The sequence below is a fragment of the Pseudorca crassidens genome, chromosome X, assembly GCF_039906515.1.
Source record: "Pseudorca crassidens isolate mPseCra1 chromosome X, mPseCra1.hap1, whole genome shotgun sequence".
NCBI classification, from domain to species: Eukaryota; Metazoa; Chordata; class Mammalia; order Artiodactyla; family Delphinidae; genus Pseudorca; species Pseudorca crassidens.
Genome location: NC_090317.1, coordinates 101,711,867 through 101,731,600, shown reverse-complemented (window position 1 = coordinate 101,731,600; position 19,734 = coordinate 101,711,867). Strand labels below are relative to the sequence as shown.

The 19,734-nt window shown below is 45.8% G+C and overlaps 2 protein-coding genes and 1 pseudogene across 2 annotated transcripts in view; 2 read left to right on the top strand and 1 right to left on the bottom strand.

Annotated features, from left to right (window-relative positions):
• Positions 1-19,734, top strand: part of CFAP47 (cilia and flagella associated protein 47) — a 520,230-nt gene that overhangs the window by 62,625 nt on the left and 437,871 nt on the right.
• LOC137217275 (ubiquitin-conjugating enzyme E2 D3 pseudogene) lies at positions 1,200-1,667 on the bottom strand (annotated as a pseudogene).
• Positions 10,836-11,959, top strand: LOC137216904 (melanoma-associated antigen B4-like). The gene has a single exon (XM_067723032.1). The coding sequence runs from the start codon at positions 10,836-10,838 to the stop codon at positions 11,886-11,888; it is 1,053 nt and encodes a 350-aa protein (XP_067579133.1). The 3' UTR covers positions 11,889-11,959.

The following is a 19,734-nucleotide window of genomic DNA, read 5'->3' as shown; positions in this document are numbered from 1 at the left end:
AATGGATAAAGAAAATGTGATACACACACACTCACACACACAGTCATACTCTCACTCTCCCTCGGATATTATTCAGCCATTTAAAAAGAAAGGAAATCCTGCCATTTGCAATAACACAGAGGGACAGACAAAGACAAATACTATATGATCTCACTTATATGTGGAAATTAAAAAAAAAAAAAACACCCAGAGAACAGATTGGTGGTTGCCACAGGTGTGGGGTGGAGGATGGATGAAATGGGTGTAAATGGCCAAACGGTACAAACCATTTACAAAATAAAGAAGTCCTGGGGATGTAATGTACAGCATGGTGACTATAGTTAATAATACTGTATTGTATATTTGAAAGTTGTTAAGAGAGTAGATCTTTTTTAATTGAGGTATAGTTGATGTACAATATTTTATAAGTTTCATGTATACAACAGAGTGATTCACAATTTTTAAAGATTATATTCCATTTACAGTTATTATAAAATATTGGCTATATACCCTTTGTTGTACAATATATCCTTGTAGCTTATTTATTATTTTTTTATTTTAATTTTATTTTTTTGCGGTACGCCAGCCTCTCACTGTCGTGGCCTCTCCCGTTGTGGAGCACAGGCTCCGGACGCGCAGGCTCAGTGGCCATGGCTCACGGGCCCAGCCGCTCCGCGGCATGTGGGATCTTCCCGGACCGGGGCACGAACCCGTGTCCCCTGCATCGGCAGGCGGACTCTGAACCACTGCGCCACCAGGGAAGCCCGCTTATTTATTTTATACATAGTATTTTGTATCTCTTAATCCCCTATCCTTCCCCTGCCCCTCCCCCTTCCCTCTTCCCACTGGTAACCACTAGTTTGTTCTCTATATCTGTGAGTCTGTCATATTTCCCTAGTTTGCTTTATTTTTGAAATCCTTCATATAAGTGGTATTATACAGTCTTTTTCTTCCTCTATCTCACTTATTTCACTTAGCATAATACCCTCCAACTCCATCCATGTTGTTGCAGAATGGCAAAAGTTCATTCTTTTTTTATGGCTGACTAGTATTCCATTGTGTGTGTGTGTGTGTGTGTGTGTGTAAAGAAGATGTGGTATATACATCTTGGCAATTGTCAGTAATGTTGCTATGAACATTGGGGTGCGTGCATCTTTTCGAATTAGTGTTTTTTTCCTTTTTTAACAGTAATTTAAAGTTTATTCTGGCTATAATGCAGGTTATTCTGACTTTAAGGCAGCATACCTGGCATACTTCTGAGTCCGTTCCTGAGAAATTCTTTTGTACTTCTCTCTCTCTGTTTTATAGATTCATGCAGTCTATGGCACTGGGGGGGGAGTCATCTGGGTTTGGATCATATAGCAGTGAACAATGGATGAAAGAACGTTAGAAGCAATTAAAGGAGGAGACCACTGTGATCTTAGAATATTGAGACAAATGCTGCCATTAGTGTTAATGTCTGAATGGTAAATTCTTGTTGCAAATGCAACCTTAGGTAGTTTGAAGGGGTAGTCTGTAGGAAAATGAATTGTCAAAAGGAATACACCACCTTGATATGGGTTTTCATTAGCTTCCATAATTGTGGCTTGCCAATGAAACATATTATCCCCAGCTGGACCTGCAGAGCAGCGTGCTGGAGGGTCAGGGGCCAAATCACTAAGTTCCTTATTAATCCCTTTCAGCACCATAGTCTGTGCTTTTCCTCTGGCCCCTCACAGTCCTGGTGTGTGCTCAAAGATCCGGTCAAAACTCTTGATTATCTGGGTGGCTGGGAAGGACTGTCTCTTCATCCTATCCTGGCTCTGCCAGACACAGGCACCTTCTTTCTAAACAGAGAGGTTGGACTGGGAGGGTGGGATCAGAGGCATGTAGACGAAGCTGGGGGGAAGGGTAGATGAGCGGTGGAAACCCTCAGGCTCAGAGAACCATCGAGAACCTGAAGGAGACCATCCAACTTAGTGAGGGGGTGGGGTTGTTGTTTTTTGTTTGTTCGTTTGTTTCTTTTGGATACATACCCAGGAGTGGAATTGCTGGGTCATATGGTAGCTCTATTTTTAGTTTCTGGAGGAACCTCCATACTGTTTTCCACAGTGGCTACACCTATTTACATTCCCACCAACAGTGTACAGATCTCCACATGCTTGCCAGCATTTGTTATTTCTGTTCTTTTTGATGATGGCCATTCTGATAGGTGTGAGGTAATAATACCTCATGGTAGTTTTAATTTGCATTTATCTGATGATTAATGATGTTGACCATCTTTTCATTTGCCTGTTGGCCATCTGTATGTCTTCTTTGGAAAAACGTCTGTTTACATCTTCTGCCCATTTTTTCGATTGGGTTATTTGTTTTTTCTTTTTTGACTGTTGAGTTATATGAGCTGTTTATATATTTTGGATGTTAACTCCTTATTGATCATATCATTTTCAAATATTTTCTCCCATTCCACAGGTTGTCTTTTCATTTTGTCAATGGTTTCCTTTGCTGTGCAAAAGCTTTTAACTTTAATTATATTCCATTTGTTTGCTTCTGCTTTTATTTCCTTTGCTTTAGGAGACAGATCCAAAAAAATATTGCTATGATTTATGTCAAAGAGTGTTCCACCCATGTTATCTTCTAGGAGCATTATGGTTTCCACTCGTATATTTAGGTCTTCAATTGGTTTTGAGTATATTTTTGTATGTGGTGTTAGAGAATGTTCTAATCTCATTCTTTGACGTGTAGCTGGACAGCTACACGTCAAAGAATGAGATTAGAACATAAACAGAATTTGGCGATACAACAAAAGGAAATATGCATTTACATTTGAGCCAGTAACTCCAATTTTTCGGAAATTAACCCTGAAGACACATCCACAACAATGTGAAAATACTGCAATGTCCGTGAATATATTAATTGATAAAAACATGGTATATTCACAGAGTGGAGTACTATACTATGTAGCTATAAAAAAGAATGAGCATGATCTTTGTAAACTAATATGGGGTGCTTCCAGGATAGTTATGGATATAGATATATAAAAGAATGTGTGAGTTTGGGGCTAATGTCAATGATACCAAGCCCAGTGCCTTCCCATCCTGGTATGAAGAGGCTTTGAGAGATGAGGAAGAGAGAGCCTGAGCCAGAGCTGCAGCCAGGGCTCATACTGCTACGCTGGCCAGTGGGTGTTCCAGGGCATGTCCCAAAGCTCCTCCGGTCCCTAGTGAAGGCTGAGCGGATACTTCACATTGTATTTAAAGAAAGCAGTCAGTCTTCCAACTAGTGGAGGGCCAAGGTGTGGCTCATGGGAACACAACATATATTTGTGTTCCTAGACAATATGCACAAATCGGAGATTTTTCTTTTTTCTATTTTTAAATGTTGTTCCTTTCAATTAAAGATGTGTTTAGCTTCAGAGTCTAAGTTTATTAATGACATGACTCACACATTTAGTGCAGCTTATCAGGTTGAAAAATAAGAATTTTGGTATTATGTAACACAAACTGGAAATCCTTGAATCATTTCTTATCATTCAGAACATTGGAATATGGATTTTTTGTGAAAAAGGAAATTATTCCACAGTAAAGTCTGTGTGATCATGAGATACAGAAAAAAAAATCTGAAGATGTATTCACTTCTTGTTTGTTTTATTCCTTGTAGTCTTTCTTTGTAAAATTGAAGTATATATACCTGGATTTGCTTATTTAAGAATGTGGGAGAAGTGAAATCACAGTATTTTGCCTTCTTGCACATGTGCTCTTTTTTTTTATTTTTATTTTTTTAATTTATTAATTTTTAGCTGCGTTGGGTCTTGGTTGCTGCAAGGGCTTTCTTTAGTTGCGGCGAGTGGGTCTACTCTTCATTGCGGTGCGTGGGCTTCTCACTGCGGTGGCTTCTCTTGTTGCAGAGCACGGGCTCTAGGCACGTGGGCTTCAGTAGTTGTGGCACGTGGGCTTCAGCAGTTGTGGCTCGCGGGCTCTAGAGTGCAGGCTCAGTAGCTGTGGCACATGGGCTTAGTTGCTCCGCGGTATGTGGGATCTTCCCGGACCAGGGCTCGAACCCGTTTCCCCTGCATTGGCAGGCGGATTCTTAACCACTGTGCCACCAGGGAAGCCCTGATCTTTAATTGTTCAAATATCAATTTAGCGTCTGCTCTTCAGAAGGCTTTTGGATGGTACTGGGGATGCTAAGAAACATAGACCCAACCCCTGCCTGTAGAATTCTAGAGTCTAAGAGCAGCATTCATAGAAAGCAGCTGGTGAACGAAGATCTAAAGGCCCAATAAAAATAAGGGGTAAGAAGTGGGGGTTGAGGGGTTCCTCATGAGGAGTCTAGTGTAAATGTCCTGATGCAAGGCACTTTGAGACTTTAGGACAATATAAAAGTCCTGCAGTGGGAGATAAATTTAAGTTAGGCCGTATGGTGAGCCAGCCAGTGAGGCTGTGGAAACACTGAACAGGGGCCAGACCCTCAGATGGTGGGTCTCAGAGTTGAGAGACTTAAGCCTGGAATGGAAAACTGCCCTTAACAGTTACTTTGAAATCATGAGTAAACCAGAAAGAAATCTCCACCCGGGGCAGGGATGGAACGTGCCCCGTGCTCCTGTCCCAGTGCAGGTGAACACAGTGCACAACCTAGGTGTTTTATGCACATCATCTCCAAGGAGTGTCTTTGAAATAAAGGTGACAGTAGTCTGAAACTGGAAACTCAGAAGCCAGTGGGCTGATACTCTTTGCTGGGGGACAAGGAGTCAGAGCCCATTCTATTAAAAGGGCATTCGCATTCAGTTTTTTTTTTTTTTTTTTTTTTTTGGTTGTAATTCCGCAAAGTCTACGAGAGGTGTAGATTTTCGGTGACGGTAAAATTAATGACGATAGGGGTTGTTTAGTTTAGATGAAAGGGCAGCTTGGAAGGAAGAAAGAGTTAGTCTTGGAAGCAAATTCTAGAATATTTGAATTTCATTCAGTTGGAAGGAAAATATAATTTTCATATTTGATTTATTGGGGAAATTAAAGATTCTTTGTAAACAGCATTTTGGACTGATTTGGTGTTCCATGTCCTAGAATGCCACATATTCTCTGATATCTCCTGGATTTAAAAATTCCTTCAGGGTGGGTGGTATCGTCTGCAGCCAAAATAATCATAATCATGGTAAAAACAGACATTGTGTAAAGTGTCAATGTGGTCCAGGCGCTGTGCCAGGTGTTTTACATACATTACCTGCATGCCACTAGCCCTGCAAAATAGGGCTTAACAAAGCCACTTCACCTGAGGCTCACAGAGCTTGGTGATGGAGCTGAGTTCACACAGCTAATAGGTCACATGGCCGGGACTGGACCTCTGCTCTGAATTTGTCCAGAGCTCGCGCCATTCCACTCCTCCCAGCCTGAGGCTGATCATGAGTCAGTTAATTCACTGTCTTCTACCACTTCAAAATGTATCTTGAGTGATGAAAAGAAGGACTCTGTGACCAAAACACTGGATTGGAATACATACCCACAGCAGTACAGATACGGAAATAAACAAGAGATATGAATAAAGGAGAGAAAGAGATAATGCTCGGTAACAATATGATCATCTGCATGTGCAAAATCAGATACCCTCAAATGATCAGGGGCTTACAAGATTATCTGGCTCTATCCTTCTATGTAGAAAGTAAATATTTTAGAACTACCCTAAGTCTGGCTGGTGAAGAGAAGGAATATATCAGCTTTTTTTTCTCTGACAGCGTAACATCTGTCCTGAGTTCCTTAATTTGTGCTGTATTTTCCTAATCTTACATCACTTTCGGGACAGAGACCCATTTTCTCCCAAGATTTGCAATAGGGTAACCAGTCAAATGTTTGTAGGAATATGCATTTCCCAGGAAGCCTTTAATCAAGAGACAGAAGCTGATATAAGAACCCCCATGAATGAGGACCGAGGAGACGATCACCCCTGAATATAGGAGTTATCCAAAGACTAAGGAGAGTGACCTCAGTTCCGTAGAAGGAGGAGTGCCAGGCTTTGTTAGATGTAGTGAGCATGTTGAGTGAGGAATCACGGAAGGACCCAGCCAGAACAGTGAGGTCCTATAGAGTTGCATCCCTGCTGCCTGTTCTTGGAGGCCCCAATGGACTATGGTCATATGAGGATCACCCTGACTTTCAACTTGGAATTCTTAGGAGAGTAGGATCTTGATGTAAGACAAGCAGCTTCAGGAAAGCAGAGAGTGGAGTTACAGGATTGATCATTTGTCAAGGTGAGGATCTGAATGTGGACTAAGGGTAGCACGCACAGCATAAAAGGAGGCCCCGGAAAAATCTCTGATGCTGTCATCCCCGGGAAGCTCTGGCCATAGATGTCAGGTTGATTTCAGCCTGGAAAGTCTCAGTGAGGTGAGGGTCTCTGTCTAATGGGGTTGGCCTCAGTTTTGCAGAGAGAGAGATAGAGACCTGAGCCCTAACAAGAATTCATGTGACGATGCTGAGTGTTATGAGGGGACCCCCAAAAGCAGAGGGGGCCAAATAGACTTCTGTACAGTTCTTAGCCCTGGGAGACCCAGAAGAGCTACTGCTGAGTCATCCCCTCATTCCACCCGAGTGATCTCAGGGAGGGAAGGGCCTCATCTAGCAGGATCAGACTCCAGTTCTGCAGAGGGGGACGTCTTGGCCATAACCAGAGTCAAGGTGAGGACCCTCAGTGCTAATGAGGGGGTCTCTCCCCCAAGGAGGGAGGCTCACAGGGTGGCGCCCGTCTTGTCAGGCAGAGATGGTCGGAGCAGCGCCCTGACTTCCCTCCACTAGGGCCTCGGGGAGGTGAGGGCTTGGTTCGGAGGCTGGAGGACTCGGGACCATAGAGGGAGGGGTCCCGGGCTCTGATAGACGGCACCGGCAGGAGGCAGGGGCCGCTGAACCCCGAACAGTGGGCGTTCCCACAGAGTCCCGCCCCTACCGTCAGCCCTCGGATACCCCACGCAGCGCCGGATGCGGCTCCCCCGGATTTCCGCTTCGGAAGCGAGGAGCCCGACCGGGAGCTGCGGCGTTTGTTTGTCCGAGTGTGGGTTTTCAGGACTCGTCCGGAGCCACGGTGAGAACCTGAATGTAGCCTGCAGGGACCTTCCCGCCCCCCTCTCCCCATAACAAAGGTGACCCCCCGCCTCCCGCCCCTGCCTGCCATCAGCAGCATGAGACCCTGATCTGACCTATATGCCAGAGGAGTTGCCGTCTGGAGGGCCTCAGAGAGTGGAGGGCCTTTGTCTAGAGGGGGCGGCTTCTTAGGCAAACGGTGTAGTCTTGTCCCCAGCAGGTGAAAAGTGGGACCTTCAGAGCTGACGAGGGTCCCTCCTTCCGAAAGGCGTGACTGCACGGGGCCCCCTCCCTCCTTCACTCGTGCGATGCTCTAGAGTAATTCAGGCTGAGAGAACCCCTCATTTCTGCCTGGGGTGGGAAGTGGGGTTGGGGGCTAGGGAACGTTCGGGTAGAGAAAGGCCTTTATGGAAAGGGGGCAGGACTTCCCTGGCGGTCCAGTGGTTAAGACTCCTCGCTTCCACTGCAGGGGGCGCACCTTCGATCCCTGGTAGGGGAACTAAGATCCCACGTGCCACATGTTGCGGCCAAAAAGGAAGGGCGGGGGCGTGGACCAAGGGGGTGTTCTGTACGCTAAGTGAAATAAGTCAGACAGAGAAAAACAAATACTGTATGATTTCACTTACACGTGGAAGCTGAAAAAACAAATGAACAAATAACAGAACAGAAACAGTTATAGATACAGGAAACAAACAGGTGGTTGGGGGGAGGAGAGAAATTAGGTGAGGACAGTTAAGAGATACAAACTACCAGTTACGAAGTAAATGCGTAATGGGTGTGAAATGTAAAACAACGGGTGGATGGATGGATGGATGGATAGATAAGGCAACCCCATTAAGCTTAGGGAGGAGACTTGGCCCTAAAAGAAGCAGAGGTAGGACCATCACTGTTAGTAAGCAGACCTCTCGTGAAAACAGGGAACTGCACAAATCAGCAGCCCTGCTCTCAGACCTGGGAGTCCCCAGATAAGGTAGCCGGGATGTGGAGCCCCCGACTTCTCTTCTAGCTACTCAAGGAGGTGAGTGCTTCGGCCTGAGGCATGTAGATTCGGGTCAGTGGAGGGAGGAATCCCAAACCCTACCCGGACTGGACGCCAGAGTCCTGAATGAGGACTGAGGGAGCCACGAACTCCAGAACAGTGGGATCGGAGAGTCCCACCCTTGCTGTTACCAGGCGTAGCCGAGCCCCAGATCAGCTTTGGCAGAATGAGGCTCACTCTGACTGTAAGCTCAGGTCCCAGGAAGATGAGGACCTTTTCTGACAGTCATGGGCTCACGTCAGCAGAGGGCAAAGTCCCAGGCAGGGTGCAGAGTCAAGGTGAAGATCCTGAGTGAGGAAATGGAGACTGCTCCATACACAGTGGAGAGAGCTGCATCTCATGCCGCCCCTGCCATTAGCCCCGGGAGGCCCAGGGCAGAGCTGGCAGGCTCAGGTGCCCCCTAACTTCTGCCTGTGGGGTCTGAGGGAGATGAGGGCCTTGCTTTAAGGGCTGGCTGCCCGGTTCAGCAGAAGAAGAGGAGTCCCAGGCCATGATCGATGTCAAGGCACAAATTCTATGTGAGGAATGAGACAACCGACTCCCCCAGAACAGAGGAGACCCCACAAAGTGCCACCTCTGCCTTCGCCCTGGGAAGCCAGGTTTAGAGCTCTCAGGCTGAATTGCCCTCTCAGTTCCTCCAAGGGTGGTCTCAGGGACGTCAGGGTTTGGGTCTAATGGGAGAGGCCTCATTCAACATAGGGAAGAAGCCTGGTTCCTAACGAGAGTCAAGGTGGTAACACCGAGTGAACATGCGGGAGCCCCACCCAGAAAGAAGTGAACTACATAGAATCTCATTCCTACTCTCAGACCTGGGAGGGAGACTCAGGCATGGTGACCTGATGAATATCACTCACGTTTTCCCAGACCATGGCAGGGAGGTGAGGAACCTCCTTGATGGGAGTATGGGCTCAGGTGAGCAGCCGGAGGATTTCCAGGTAATGCCAGGAACCAAGGAGAGGACCCTGAGAATTGAGGGGACCACCTACACCACAATAGTGAGGGCCACAGAATCTCTTCCTGCCTGTCAGCATTGCAAGTCCACACACAGTTGTAGCTAGAGAGACAAGAAAATTTTCTTTCTAGCGGGTCTCGGGGAGTTGGGGGCCTTAGTGTGAGGGGATAGACGTCAAGTCAAGACATAGAGGATGTCCAAGTCCTGCTGTGCGTCAGGGTGAGGACACTGAGGGATGATGTAGATGCACACCCACCCAAAGCAGTGGGGGCCCACAAACTCCCACCCCCCTCAGCCCTGGGAAACCCCAGGTAGAGGTAGCCTGATGTGTCACCCCTCACTTCGGGCCCCAGGGACCCAGGCAGATGTGGGCCTTGATCTGAGGCCAGAAGACTCAGGTGGGCTGAGGGAGGAGCGTAGATGCCGTCTGAGTGAGGGCGAAAGAGGCCAACGATGCCGCAACAGTGGGGTCCCGCGGAGTCCAGCCCCTGCTACCAACCCAGGGAGGGCATGGACGGGGGTGACTGGCAGTGGCTCACCCTTTCTTTCATCTTGGGGATCTCAGGAAGGTGAGAATCTTAATGTAATGCAAGCAAACTCAGATCAGCGGAGGGAGGATTTCCGGGATTTGCCAGGACTCACGGAGACGATGCTGAGGACTGTGGGGGGAAGTCCACCCCGTGCCAGCGGGGACCGCGCAGAGTCCCTCTCCATTGTCGTTCCTAGAGGCGCCCCCGGGCACAGATGTGAGGCAGAAGTGCCCATCAGTTCCCCACTCGGAACTCACAGGGAAGTCAGCATCTTGGTGTGATGGGTCAGCAGAGGGAGGAACCGTAGACCCTCCCCTGAGTGAGAAATGGGGACCGTGAGGGAGGACCATACGTTATAGGGCCTCAGCCTGCCTGCTGCAGCTTTCAGCCTCTGGAGACTAGGGGCGCTGTGGCCAGGTAAGGCCATCGTCACTTCCACTGTTCGGTCTCAGGGAGCTGTGGGCCGTACTGTGAGGAAATGTCCTCAAGTCAAGAGAGAAAGGAGCCCCCAGATCCTCCCAGGAGACCCAGTGGGGACTGTGATTGACGACTGAAGGTAGCACACCCCCCTTCCACCGAATGAAAGGCATAATAAAGAGTCCTGCCCAGGCCTCTGCTCAGCCCTTGAAGGCCCAGAGCATGGTTGTCAGGCGGAGGCTCCTCATTTCTTTGTATCATTTCTAAGGGAGACGAGATCCTTCGTCTGAAGGTGCCACACCAGGGGCAGCAGGAGGGGTCCCAGACCCTTGGTATCGACAAGATGAGGACGCTGAATGGTTGAGGACCAACGAGTTCAGGACAGAGCAGGCCCCACAGAAGTGTCAGCGCTGTGCACCCCGACAGTGTCCATGACTCAGTTCCTTCTCGTGGGCCCCAGGGAGCTTTGAGGTGTCACCTTTAGAGCAGCACAGGAAAGAGGTCCCGGCCCTACCAAGAGTCGATGTGACAATCCTGTTTGTGAACGAAAGGGCCCCTTGGAACCCAGAGAGGGCCTACCCTACCAGGATCTGTGGTCACCGCCGTCAGCCACAGGCAGGGCTGGCAGGCTGTAGCCTGAGGCTCACTCACTCTCGCTTCTTACCCTGGGTTCTCGGGACAGGCTGACCAAGAACAAGAGCCTAGTGGTTCCTAGAGCAGTGCCCTCAAGGAAACGTGCAGAGCGGCCTTCTTCAAGTCAGGGTGGGACCTCCCTGCTGAAGGTGCTCACACCCTCTCACCTTCCCTCCTCCAGGTTCCAGCATCACCTGCTCTCCTGCCCACTCCCCCGCTTGCTGTCCCTGCCCATAGTCATGCCTCGGGGGCAGAAGAGTAAGCTCCGTGCCCGTGAGAAGCGCCACCAGGCCCGGAGGGAGACCCAGAATCACGGGGGTGCTCAGGCCACTGCAGCACAGAGAGAAGAGTCGCCCTCGTGCCCCTCTTCTCCTTCTCGGGGTACTCCCCCGAGCTCCCCTGCTGCTGGCACTCGCCAGGAGCCTCAGGGAGCCCCAGCCACTAGCTCTCGTGCTGCAGGGGTTTCAGGCCCAGGATCTGATGTGCGTGCCAAGGTCCGGGTTGAGGCAAGGAGAAATTCCTCCCAGCCTTCAGCCTCCGGTGAGAGCTTTCAGAGAGATCCTCTGATCAAGAAGGTGGGAATGTTGATAGAATTCCTGCTGGAGAAGTATACAGTGGAAGAGCCCATTATAAAGGCAGACTTGCTGAAGCTTGTGAACAAAAGGTACAAGAGGAAGTTCCCTGAGATCCTCAGGAGAGCTGCTGAGTGCGTTCAGCTGGTCTTTGGTCTTGAGTTGAAGGAAGTCAAGCCGGGTGGTGATTCCTATGCCCTTGTCAGCAAGCTACATGTCAGCGATGATGGGCGTCAGAGCAGTGGCGGGCGGTTTCGGAAGAATGGGCTTCTGATGCTTGTCCTCGGTGTGATCTTCTTGCATGGCGACCGCGCCTCTGAGGAGGAGATCTGGGAATTCCTGAATGGTTTGGGTGTTTATGTTGGAAGGTGTCACATAATCTTTGGGGAGCCCAGGAAGCTTATCACAGAAGATCTGGTGCAGGAAAAGTACCTGGTGTATCGTCAGGTGTGCGACAGCGATCTCCCGTGCTATGAGCTCCTGTGGGGCCGGAGAGCCCACGCTGAAACCAGCAAGATGAAAGTCCTGGAGTTTATGGCCAAGGTGACTGGTACCGTCCCCAGTGCCTTACCAGATCTCTATGAGGAGGCTCTGAAAGATGAGGAAGAGAGAGCCCGAACCCGAGCCAGAGCCAGAGCCAGAGCTGCAGCCAGGGCTGGTACTCGAGTCAAGGCCAGTGCGCCTTCCAAGGTCATGTCTAGCAGTTCCTCCCACCCTTAGTGAGGTCTGAGGCAGCTTCTTCACTTTGTGTTTGACCAACGCTGCCAACCTTTTCAGTAGTGAGAGGCTAAGCTGGGGCTGGAAAGCTCATAATGTATATCTTCTTTGTGTTCCTGTTTTACACTAGTATCTTTCAAATGTTGTTTCTTTCACTAGAATGTTTCTTTAGATTCAGAATCCAAGTTTATAAATGACATGGATCACATATTTGTTGTTGTTTATCAGGTTTAAGCGTAAGAGTTTAGGTACCGTGTAGTACGATGTGAAAACTCCTTGCATGTTTCTGGGGTTCTGGACTGAGATAATATGGCATTGGAATAGGAATTTTCTTGGAAATGTGAAAGAATGCTGTGGTTTTAAAATGAAAAGCAAAGTAAAGTTTAGTCAAATTTTGGTTTGTCTTATTCACCTTTGTCTTTCTCTTTGGAAAATTCAGAGATATACACCTAGATGTCCTTAGCTTATTCAAGAATGCCGACAAAATTAGATAGTAATAAGTTACATTCCTCACTCAGTGCCTCATTGATTCCCATCTGTAATTGAGCATCTGCTCTTTGGAAGGTTCTGTGCTGGTAGTGATGATGCTAAGATAAAAAAGACCCTGCACCTGCATGTAGATGTTGAGAGTATAAGAGCAGCTATTATATAAGGAAGGTGGTGTGATGGAAAAACCCAGTGAGGATGGTGGGGAGAGAGTCCAGATGAGAGCAGTGAAGTATAAATTCTCTTAGCTGAACACTTTGAGGTTTGGTTATTTTGCAAATCCCTCCTTGGGAGGTAATTTTAAGTTGGCTGCATGGTGGGCTAGATGAGGCTGTGATAATGGTGAGCAGGGGTCCAGTGCTTTTGCCCCGGTGCAGGTGAACACGGTGCACAAACAAACCAGGTGTTTTATGCAGATTGTCTCCTTTGTGGTGGGATGCTGAGAAGCCCCTGTGCTGGCACTCTGTGCCCTGGGCTGGAGGAGCCCCAGCCCGCTCCATTAATTAGTTATCGGGTTTTTCTAATTGGAGTATAATTGCTTTACAATGTTGTGTTAGTTTCTGCTGTGCAACGAAGTGAATCATCTACATGTATACATATATCCTCTCCCTGCTGGACTTCCCCCCACCCATCTAGGTGGTTACAGAGCACCAAGCTGAGCTCCCTGTGCTGTACAGCAGGTTCCCACTAGCTGTCTATTTGACACATGGTAGTGTACATAGGTCAATCCTAATCTCCCAATTCATGCCACCCCCCCTTCCCCCGTGTCCACATGTCCGTTCTCTATGTCTGCGTCTCTGTTCCTGCCCTGCAAAGAGGTTCAACTGTACCAGTTATCTAGATTCCACATATATGCGTTAATATATGAGATTTGTTTGTCTTGAGTGTAATCTGGCAGAACTCCTAAATGGGCCCAGATTTTGGTGGTGATGAAACACATGAAAATCGGGGGGGTTTTGGGGAAGCAGGGGAATTATTGGTCCTTGACACAAATTCTATAAGGTTTGATTTGCATCCTGGTGAAACCCCTGCCTCCACAAATGAAACAACGTTCTCTGATAGGGAAAATGTACTCAGGGTTACTTGCTAAGGAGCACTTTGGTTAATTCAGCTTTCTTTGTCCTAGAGGCCCGCATAGTCTCTGACATCTCCTGGATAAAATGAAAAATTCCTAGAGATGAGGGTATCTCTAGGACAGAGAAGACCAGTCTCTTCTGGTATGAAAACAAGCATCATAATAACTGCCATGCATGAAAGACCCAGACATCGCCAGCCACTGTGCCAGGTGCTTTACATATATCACATATGTTCCGACAGTTCTGTAAGATGAGGCTTATCAAACCCACTTGGCAGACAAAGAACTTGCAGTATTCTCCGGACTGGTAAAGTGACAGAACCGGGAGTACGGCCCGGTCTGAATTCCTCCAGAGCCCATACTGTTCCACTCCTCCCAGCCTGAGGCAGCCCTTCTGTCTCTTAATCCATTTCTCCTCTCACTGCTCCGTGACGTCTCTCAGGCAATAAGAAAGAGGAACTTGTAGCCAAAATATTAAAAGCAGGCCTAAAGAAGGAAGGTGAACATGAGAATCAGACACCATTTGGGGATTGTCTGTGGGCTTCGTTTACCTAGGATCCTCCTGCCCCTCGCCCCAGGCTTCCCTGAGAGCTGATTGCCCCGGTCCCGGCACGGGGGTCCAGTCCCAGCACTTTGCGGCATCACAGCGCCCTGCCCCTGGGTCTTCCCCAGTGTGCCCTCGTGTCCAGACTGGAAGCTGACCTGCTGGCCAGCTCTTCTCTGCATCTTTCTCTGGAGGCTGCACTCAGCTCCCGGAGGAACGGACAGCCCATATGCCCTGCCCTCCCCTGACTCGGAGCATCCCGACTCCCCGCAGATCCCGTTTGTCACCGTGGACCCCTGGGACATCAGCTGCTCTTTCCATGTATCTGTTCACTTCAGACAGTGACGTTTACACACCTCCTCATCTCCACTGGGTGCCTCCACCACATTCTCAGTGTTTGCAAGCCTGCTGGTGACGAGACTCTGATTTGGTATGGACTCTACAGGGCCTTGGCTTATAACCCCAAGGCTAGGGAGGCCTTGTTTGAAACAACGTGATATTTGCAGTAGGATTTTAATGAAGTGTCTTCTTTGAATCTGGCCACTGAATCCATACACTGATGAGTGAACTTAATTAAGGGGTCCCAAACCAAAGCCTTCTTCCTAAGTGGTAAAGGAGGAGGGACCAAGGAAGTCACTGTGTAAACAAACATCTGCTGAGGCTGAATTCCTAAAAACCCATCTTGGAGTCCTTCTTGGAGGTGGAAAATGGTTCTTTGTCAGACATGCTAGCTTTGAATAACAAGGAAAAGTAATTCACCATCCTCCCAGTAATCCTTGTCTGTATCGGTCCCAGGGGAGATGCTGTTTGTTCAATATGCTTAATGGCACCTGTTCGGGTGTTTAGGTATGTTCAGTCAGGTGGTGGGTGGCTATGATTTTGACCATGCAACCAAAAGTTAGGAGAAAATTCCCAGCCTACTGAGATTACACAGGTTATTGCAACTGGCAATGCGGAAAGGTACTGGTGAAAGCCCTCTCTGCTGAGATGTACAGGGTACTTTTGGAAATTAGATGGAATCCTGTATTTGAAAACATGTCTTACATAGTATGCACAAGAAAAACTTGGTGAATTTCAAGGTAAATTTGGCCTTCTCAGAAACTCCTCCAACTAACTAAGAGGGTTGTTGTCATAAGCAATTGCAGTAGTTGCTCTTTATTGAGCACACACTATACACCAGTTTATGGGAGACTGCAAACCTCATCCACATCCTGTCTTGCTCTCCTTGGGTTCCTGGGGAGACTATATTCCCAGTCCACTTGTAATTAGGAAGGGTCACCTCCAGACCAAGGCACGAGGGAGTCAGTACGGCACCTCTGTGCTTTCTCTTCCATTCAGCAGCAAACAGAGAGAGCCCGTGTTGAGGTGTGGAGCCACGTGACGTACATAGCCGGGATCTCGGAGTCATCTGTGAGAGGTGAGCCTCTGCCAACCTTCATCAGGTTTTATGTGCACAAGAAACAGACTTCTGTTGTGTTAAGTCATTCAGATATCAGGTTTTCTCTGTTGCATCAGTTAGCAGTTACTTAATCCGAGTGATACACAACTACTATTTCTACTCTTAGGCTCATTTAAATGTTTTAATGACAGAGCTAATCATAGCATATATATTCTTCTTATAAAAACTTCTTACACACATAAATCACAAACTCCTCCCTTACAACACTGCTCGAAAATTCAGCCCCCTTTTCAAAAGTAACCACAATTAACTGTCTGGTGTGTGTCATTCTAAAGCTGATTTGAGGCTTCTTTGTACATAGATGTGCTACAAAAATATGTTGAATTTTTAACACACAGGGGCCACAGTGTACATATTGTTCTGTGACTTGCTCTTGTAACTTAATGGAAGTGAATGCAAGATCTTTCTGTGACAGCACGTATAAGACCCACCTCACTTTTTAAAACTGTCATCACCATTAGAAAAGGTCCCAGCCAGCCCTCTGGTCCTAAGCTACAGCGTGAAGTAGAGCCCCTCAGCCAACCTGTAGATCTGTGAGAACAAACAGTTGTTGTGTTAGGATGCTACGTTTTGTGGCTCTTCATTGGGCAGTGGAAGTTTACTAATAAGTACATTAAGGGCTAGCAGTTCATATTTTAATTTTTTATGTTCTTTGTCTTCCACAGGGAGCACACACTATTCCTAAAAATATTTTTAAGGTTAAGAAAAATAAACTTCAAAAGGCATGGGAAATTCTAATTACAGACGTTAGGGAAGCCTTTAAAATGGGAAAAATAAGCAAATAATTTACAAAAGAAGAGTGAAGTGACGCATGATTATTTCTCCTACAGAATGAAAACAAAAAGATTACTTATAGACTATTCTCTCTCCAGATGGTGGATTGATAAAGAGAATTTTTTTTAAAACATCTTTATTGGGGTATAATTGCTTTACAATGGTGTGCTAGTTTCTGCTCTATAACAAAGTGAATTAGTTACACATATACATATGTTCCCATATCTCTTCCCTCTTGCGTCTTGCTCCCTCCCACCCTCCCTATCCCACCCCTCCAGGGGGTCACAAAGCACCGAGCTGATATCCCTGTGCTATGGGGCTGCTTCCCACTAGCTATCTACCTTACGTTTGTTAGTGTATATATGTCCATGTCTCTCTCTCGCTTTGTCACAGCTCACCCTTCCCCCTCCCCATATCCTCAAGTCCGTTCTCTAGTAGGTCTGTGTCTTTATTCCTGTCTTACCGCTAGGTTCTTCATGACATTTTTTTTTCTTAAATTCCATATATATGTGTTAGCATACGGTATTTGTCTTTCTCTTTCTGACTTACTTCACTCCGTATGACAGACTCTAGGTCTATCCACCTCATTACAAATAGCTCAATTTCGTTTCTTTTTATGGCTGAGTAATATTCCATTGTATATATGTGCCACATCTTCTTTATCCATTCATCCGATGATGGACACTTAGGTTGTTTCCATCTCCGGGCTATTGTAAATAGAGCTGCGATGAACATTTTGGTACATGACTCTTTTTGAATTATGGTTTGCTCAGGGTATATGCCCAGTAGTGGGATTGCTGGGTCATATGGTAGTTCTATTTGTAGTTTTTTAAGGAACCTCCATACTGTTCTCCATAGTGGCTGAACCAATTCACATTCCCACCGGCACTGCAAGAGGGTTCCCTTTTTTCCCCACCCTCTCCAGCATTTATTGTTTCTAGATTTTTTGATGATGGCCATTCTGACTGGTGTGAGGTGATATCTCATTGTAGTTTTGATTTGCATTTCTCTAATGATTAATGATGTTGAGCATTCTTTCATGTGTTTGTTGGCAGTCTGTATATCTTCTTTGGAGAAATGTCTATTTAGGTCTTCTGCCCATTTTTGGATTGGGTTGTTTGTTTTTTTGTTATTGAGCTGCATGAGCCGCTTGTAAATTTTGGAAATTAATCCTTTGTCAGTTGCTTCATTTGCAAATATTTTCTCCCATTCTGAGGGTTGTCTTTTGGTCTTATATATGGTTTCCTTTGCTATGCAAAAGCTTTGAAGTTTCATTAGGTCCCATTTGTTTATTTTTCTTTTTATTTCCATTTCTCTAGGAGGTGGGTCAAAAACGATCTTGCTGTGATTTATGTCATAGAGTGTCCTGCCTGTGTTTTCCTCTAAGAGTTTGATAGTTTCTGACCTTACATTTAGGTCTTTAATCCATTTTGAGCTTATTTTTGTGTATGATGTTAGGGAGTGATCTAATCTCATACTTTTACATGTACCTGTCCAGTTTTCCCAGTACCACTTATTGAAGAGGCTGTTCTTTCTCCACTGTACATTCCTGCCTCCTTTATCAAAGATAAGGTGACCATATGTGTGTGGGTTTATCTCTGGGCTTTCTATCCTGTTCCATTGATCTGTCTTTCTGTTTTTGTGCCAGTACCATACTGTCTTGATTACTGTAGCTTTGTAGTATAGTCTGAAGTCAGGGAGCCTGATTCCTCCAGCTCCATTTTTCTTTCTCAAGATTGCTTTGGCTATTCGGGGTCTTTTGTGTTTCCATACAAATTGTGAAATTTTTTGTTCTAGTTCTGTGAAAAATGCCAGTGGTAGTTTCATAGGGATTGCATTGAATCTGTAGATTGCTTTGGGTAGTAGAGTCATTTTCACAATGTTGATTCTTCCAATCCAAGAACATGGTATGTCTCTCCATCTATTTGTATCATCTTTAATTTTTCTCATCAGTATCTTATGATTTTCTGCATACAGGTCTTGTGTCTCCTTAGGTAGGTTTATTCCTAGATATTTTATTCTTTTTGTTGCAGTGGTTAATGGGAGTGTTTTCTTGATTTCACTTTCAGATTTTTCATCATTAGTGTATAGGAATGCCAGAGATTTCTGTGCATTAATTTTGTATCCTGCAACTTTACCAAATTCATTGATTAGCTCTAGCAGTTTTCTGGTAGCATCTTTAGGATTCTCTATTTATAGTATCATGTCATCTGCAAACAGTGACAGTTTTTCTTCTTTTCCGATTTGGATTTCTTTTATTTCCTTTTCTTCTCTGATTGCTGTGGCTTAAACTTCCAAAACTATGTTGAATAAGAGTGGTGAGAGTGGGCAACCTTGTCTTGTTCCTGATCTTAGTGGAAATGCTTTCAGTTTTTCAGTATTGAGGATGATGTTGGCTGTGGGCTTGTCATATATGCCCTTTATAATGTTGAGGAAAGTTCCCTCTATGCCTACTTTCTGCAGGGTTTTTATCATAAATGGGTGTTGAATTATGTAAAAAGCTTTCTCTGCATTTATTGAGATGATCATATGGTTTTTCTTCTTCAATTTGTTAATATGGTTTATCACATTGATAGATTTGTGTATATTGAAGAATCCTTGCATTCCTGGAATAAACCCCGCTTGATCATGGTATATGAGCCTTTTAATGTGCTGTTGGATTCTGTTCGCTAATATTTTGTTGAGGATTTTTGCATCTATGTTCATCAGTGATATTGGCCTGTAGTTTTCTTTCTTTGTGACATCCTTGTCTGGTTTTGGTATCAAGGTGATGGTGGCCTCATAGAAGGAATTTGGGAGTGTTCCTCCCTCTGCTATATTTTGAAAGAGTTTGAGAAGGATAGGTGTTAGCTCTTCTCTAAATGTTTGATAGAATTTGCCTGTGAAGTCATCTGGTCCTGGGCTTTTGTTTGTTAGAAGATTTTTAATTACAGTTTCAATTTTGGTGCTTGTGATTGGTCTGTTCATATTTTCTATTTCTTCCTCCTGGTTCAGTCTCACAAGGTTGTGCATTTCTACGAATTTGTCCATTTCTTCCAGGTTGTCCATTTTATTGGCATAGAGTTGCTTGTAGTAATCTCTCATGATCTTTTGTATTTTTGCAGTGTAAGTTGTTACTTCTCCTTTTTCATTTCTAATTCTGTTGATTTGAGTCTTCTCCCTTTTTTTCTTGATGAGTCTGGCTAATGGGTTATCTATTTTGTTTATCTTCTCAAAGAACCAGCTTTTAGTTTTATTGATCTTTGCTATTGTTTCCTTCATTTATTTCTGATCTGATTTTTATGGTTTGTTTCCTTCTGCTAACTTTGGTTTTTTTTTGTTCTTATTTCTCTAATTGCTTGAGGTGCAAGGTTAGTTTGTTTATTCGAGATGTTTCCTGCTTCTTAAGGTAGGCTTATATTGCTATAAACTTCCCTCTTAGAACTGCTTTGGCTGCATCCTATTGGTTTTGGGTCGTCGTGTCTCCATTGTCATTTGTTTCTAGGTATTTTTTTTATTTCCTCTTTGATTT

Bases quoted from the DNA above. Each gene is read 5' to 3' on its own strand.
- LOC137216904 (XM_067723032.1), top strand. From the start codon at position 10,836: ATGCCTCGGGGGCAGAAGAGTAAGCTCCGTGCCCGTGAGAAGCGCCAC.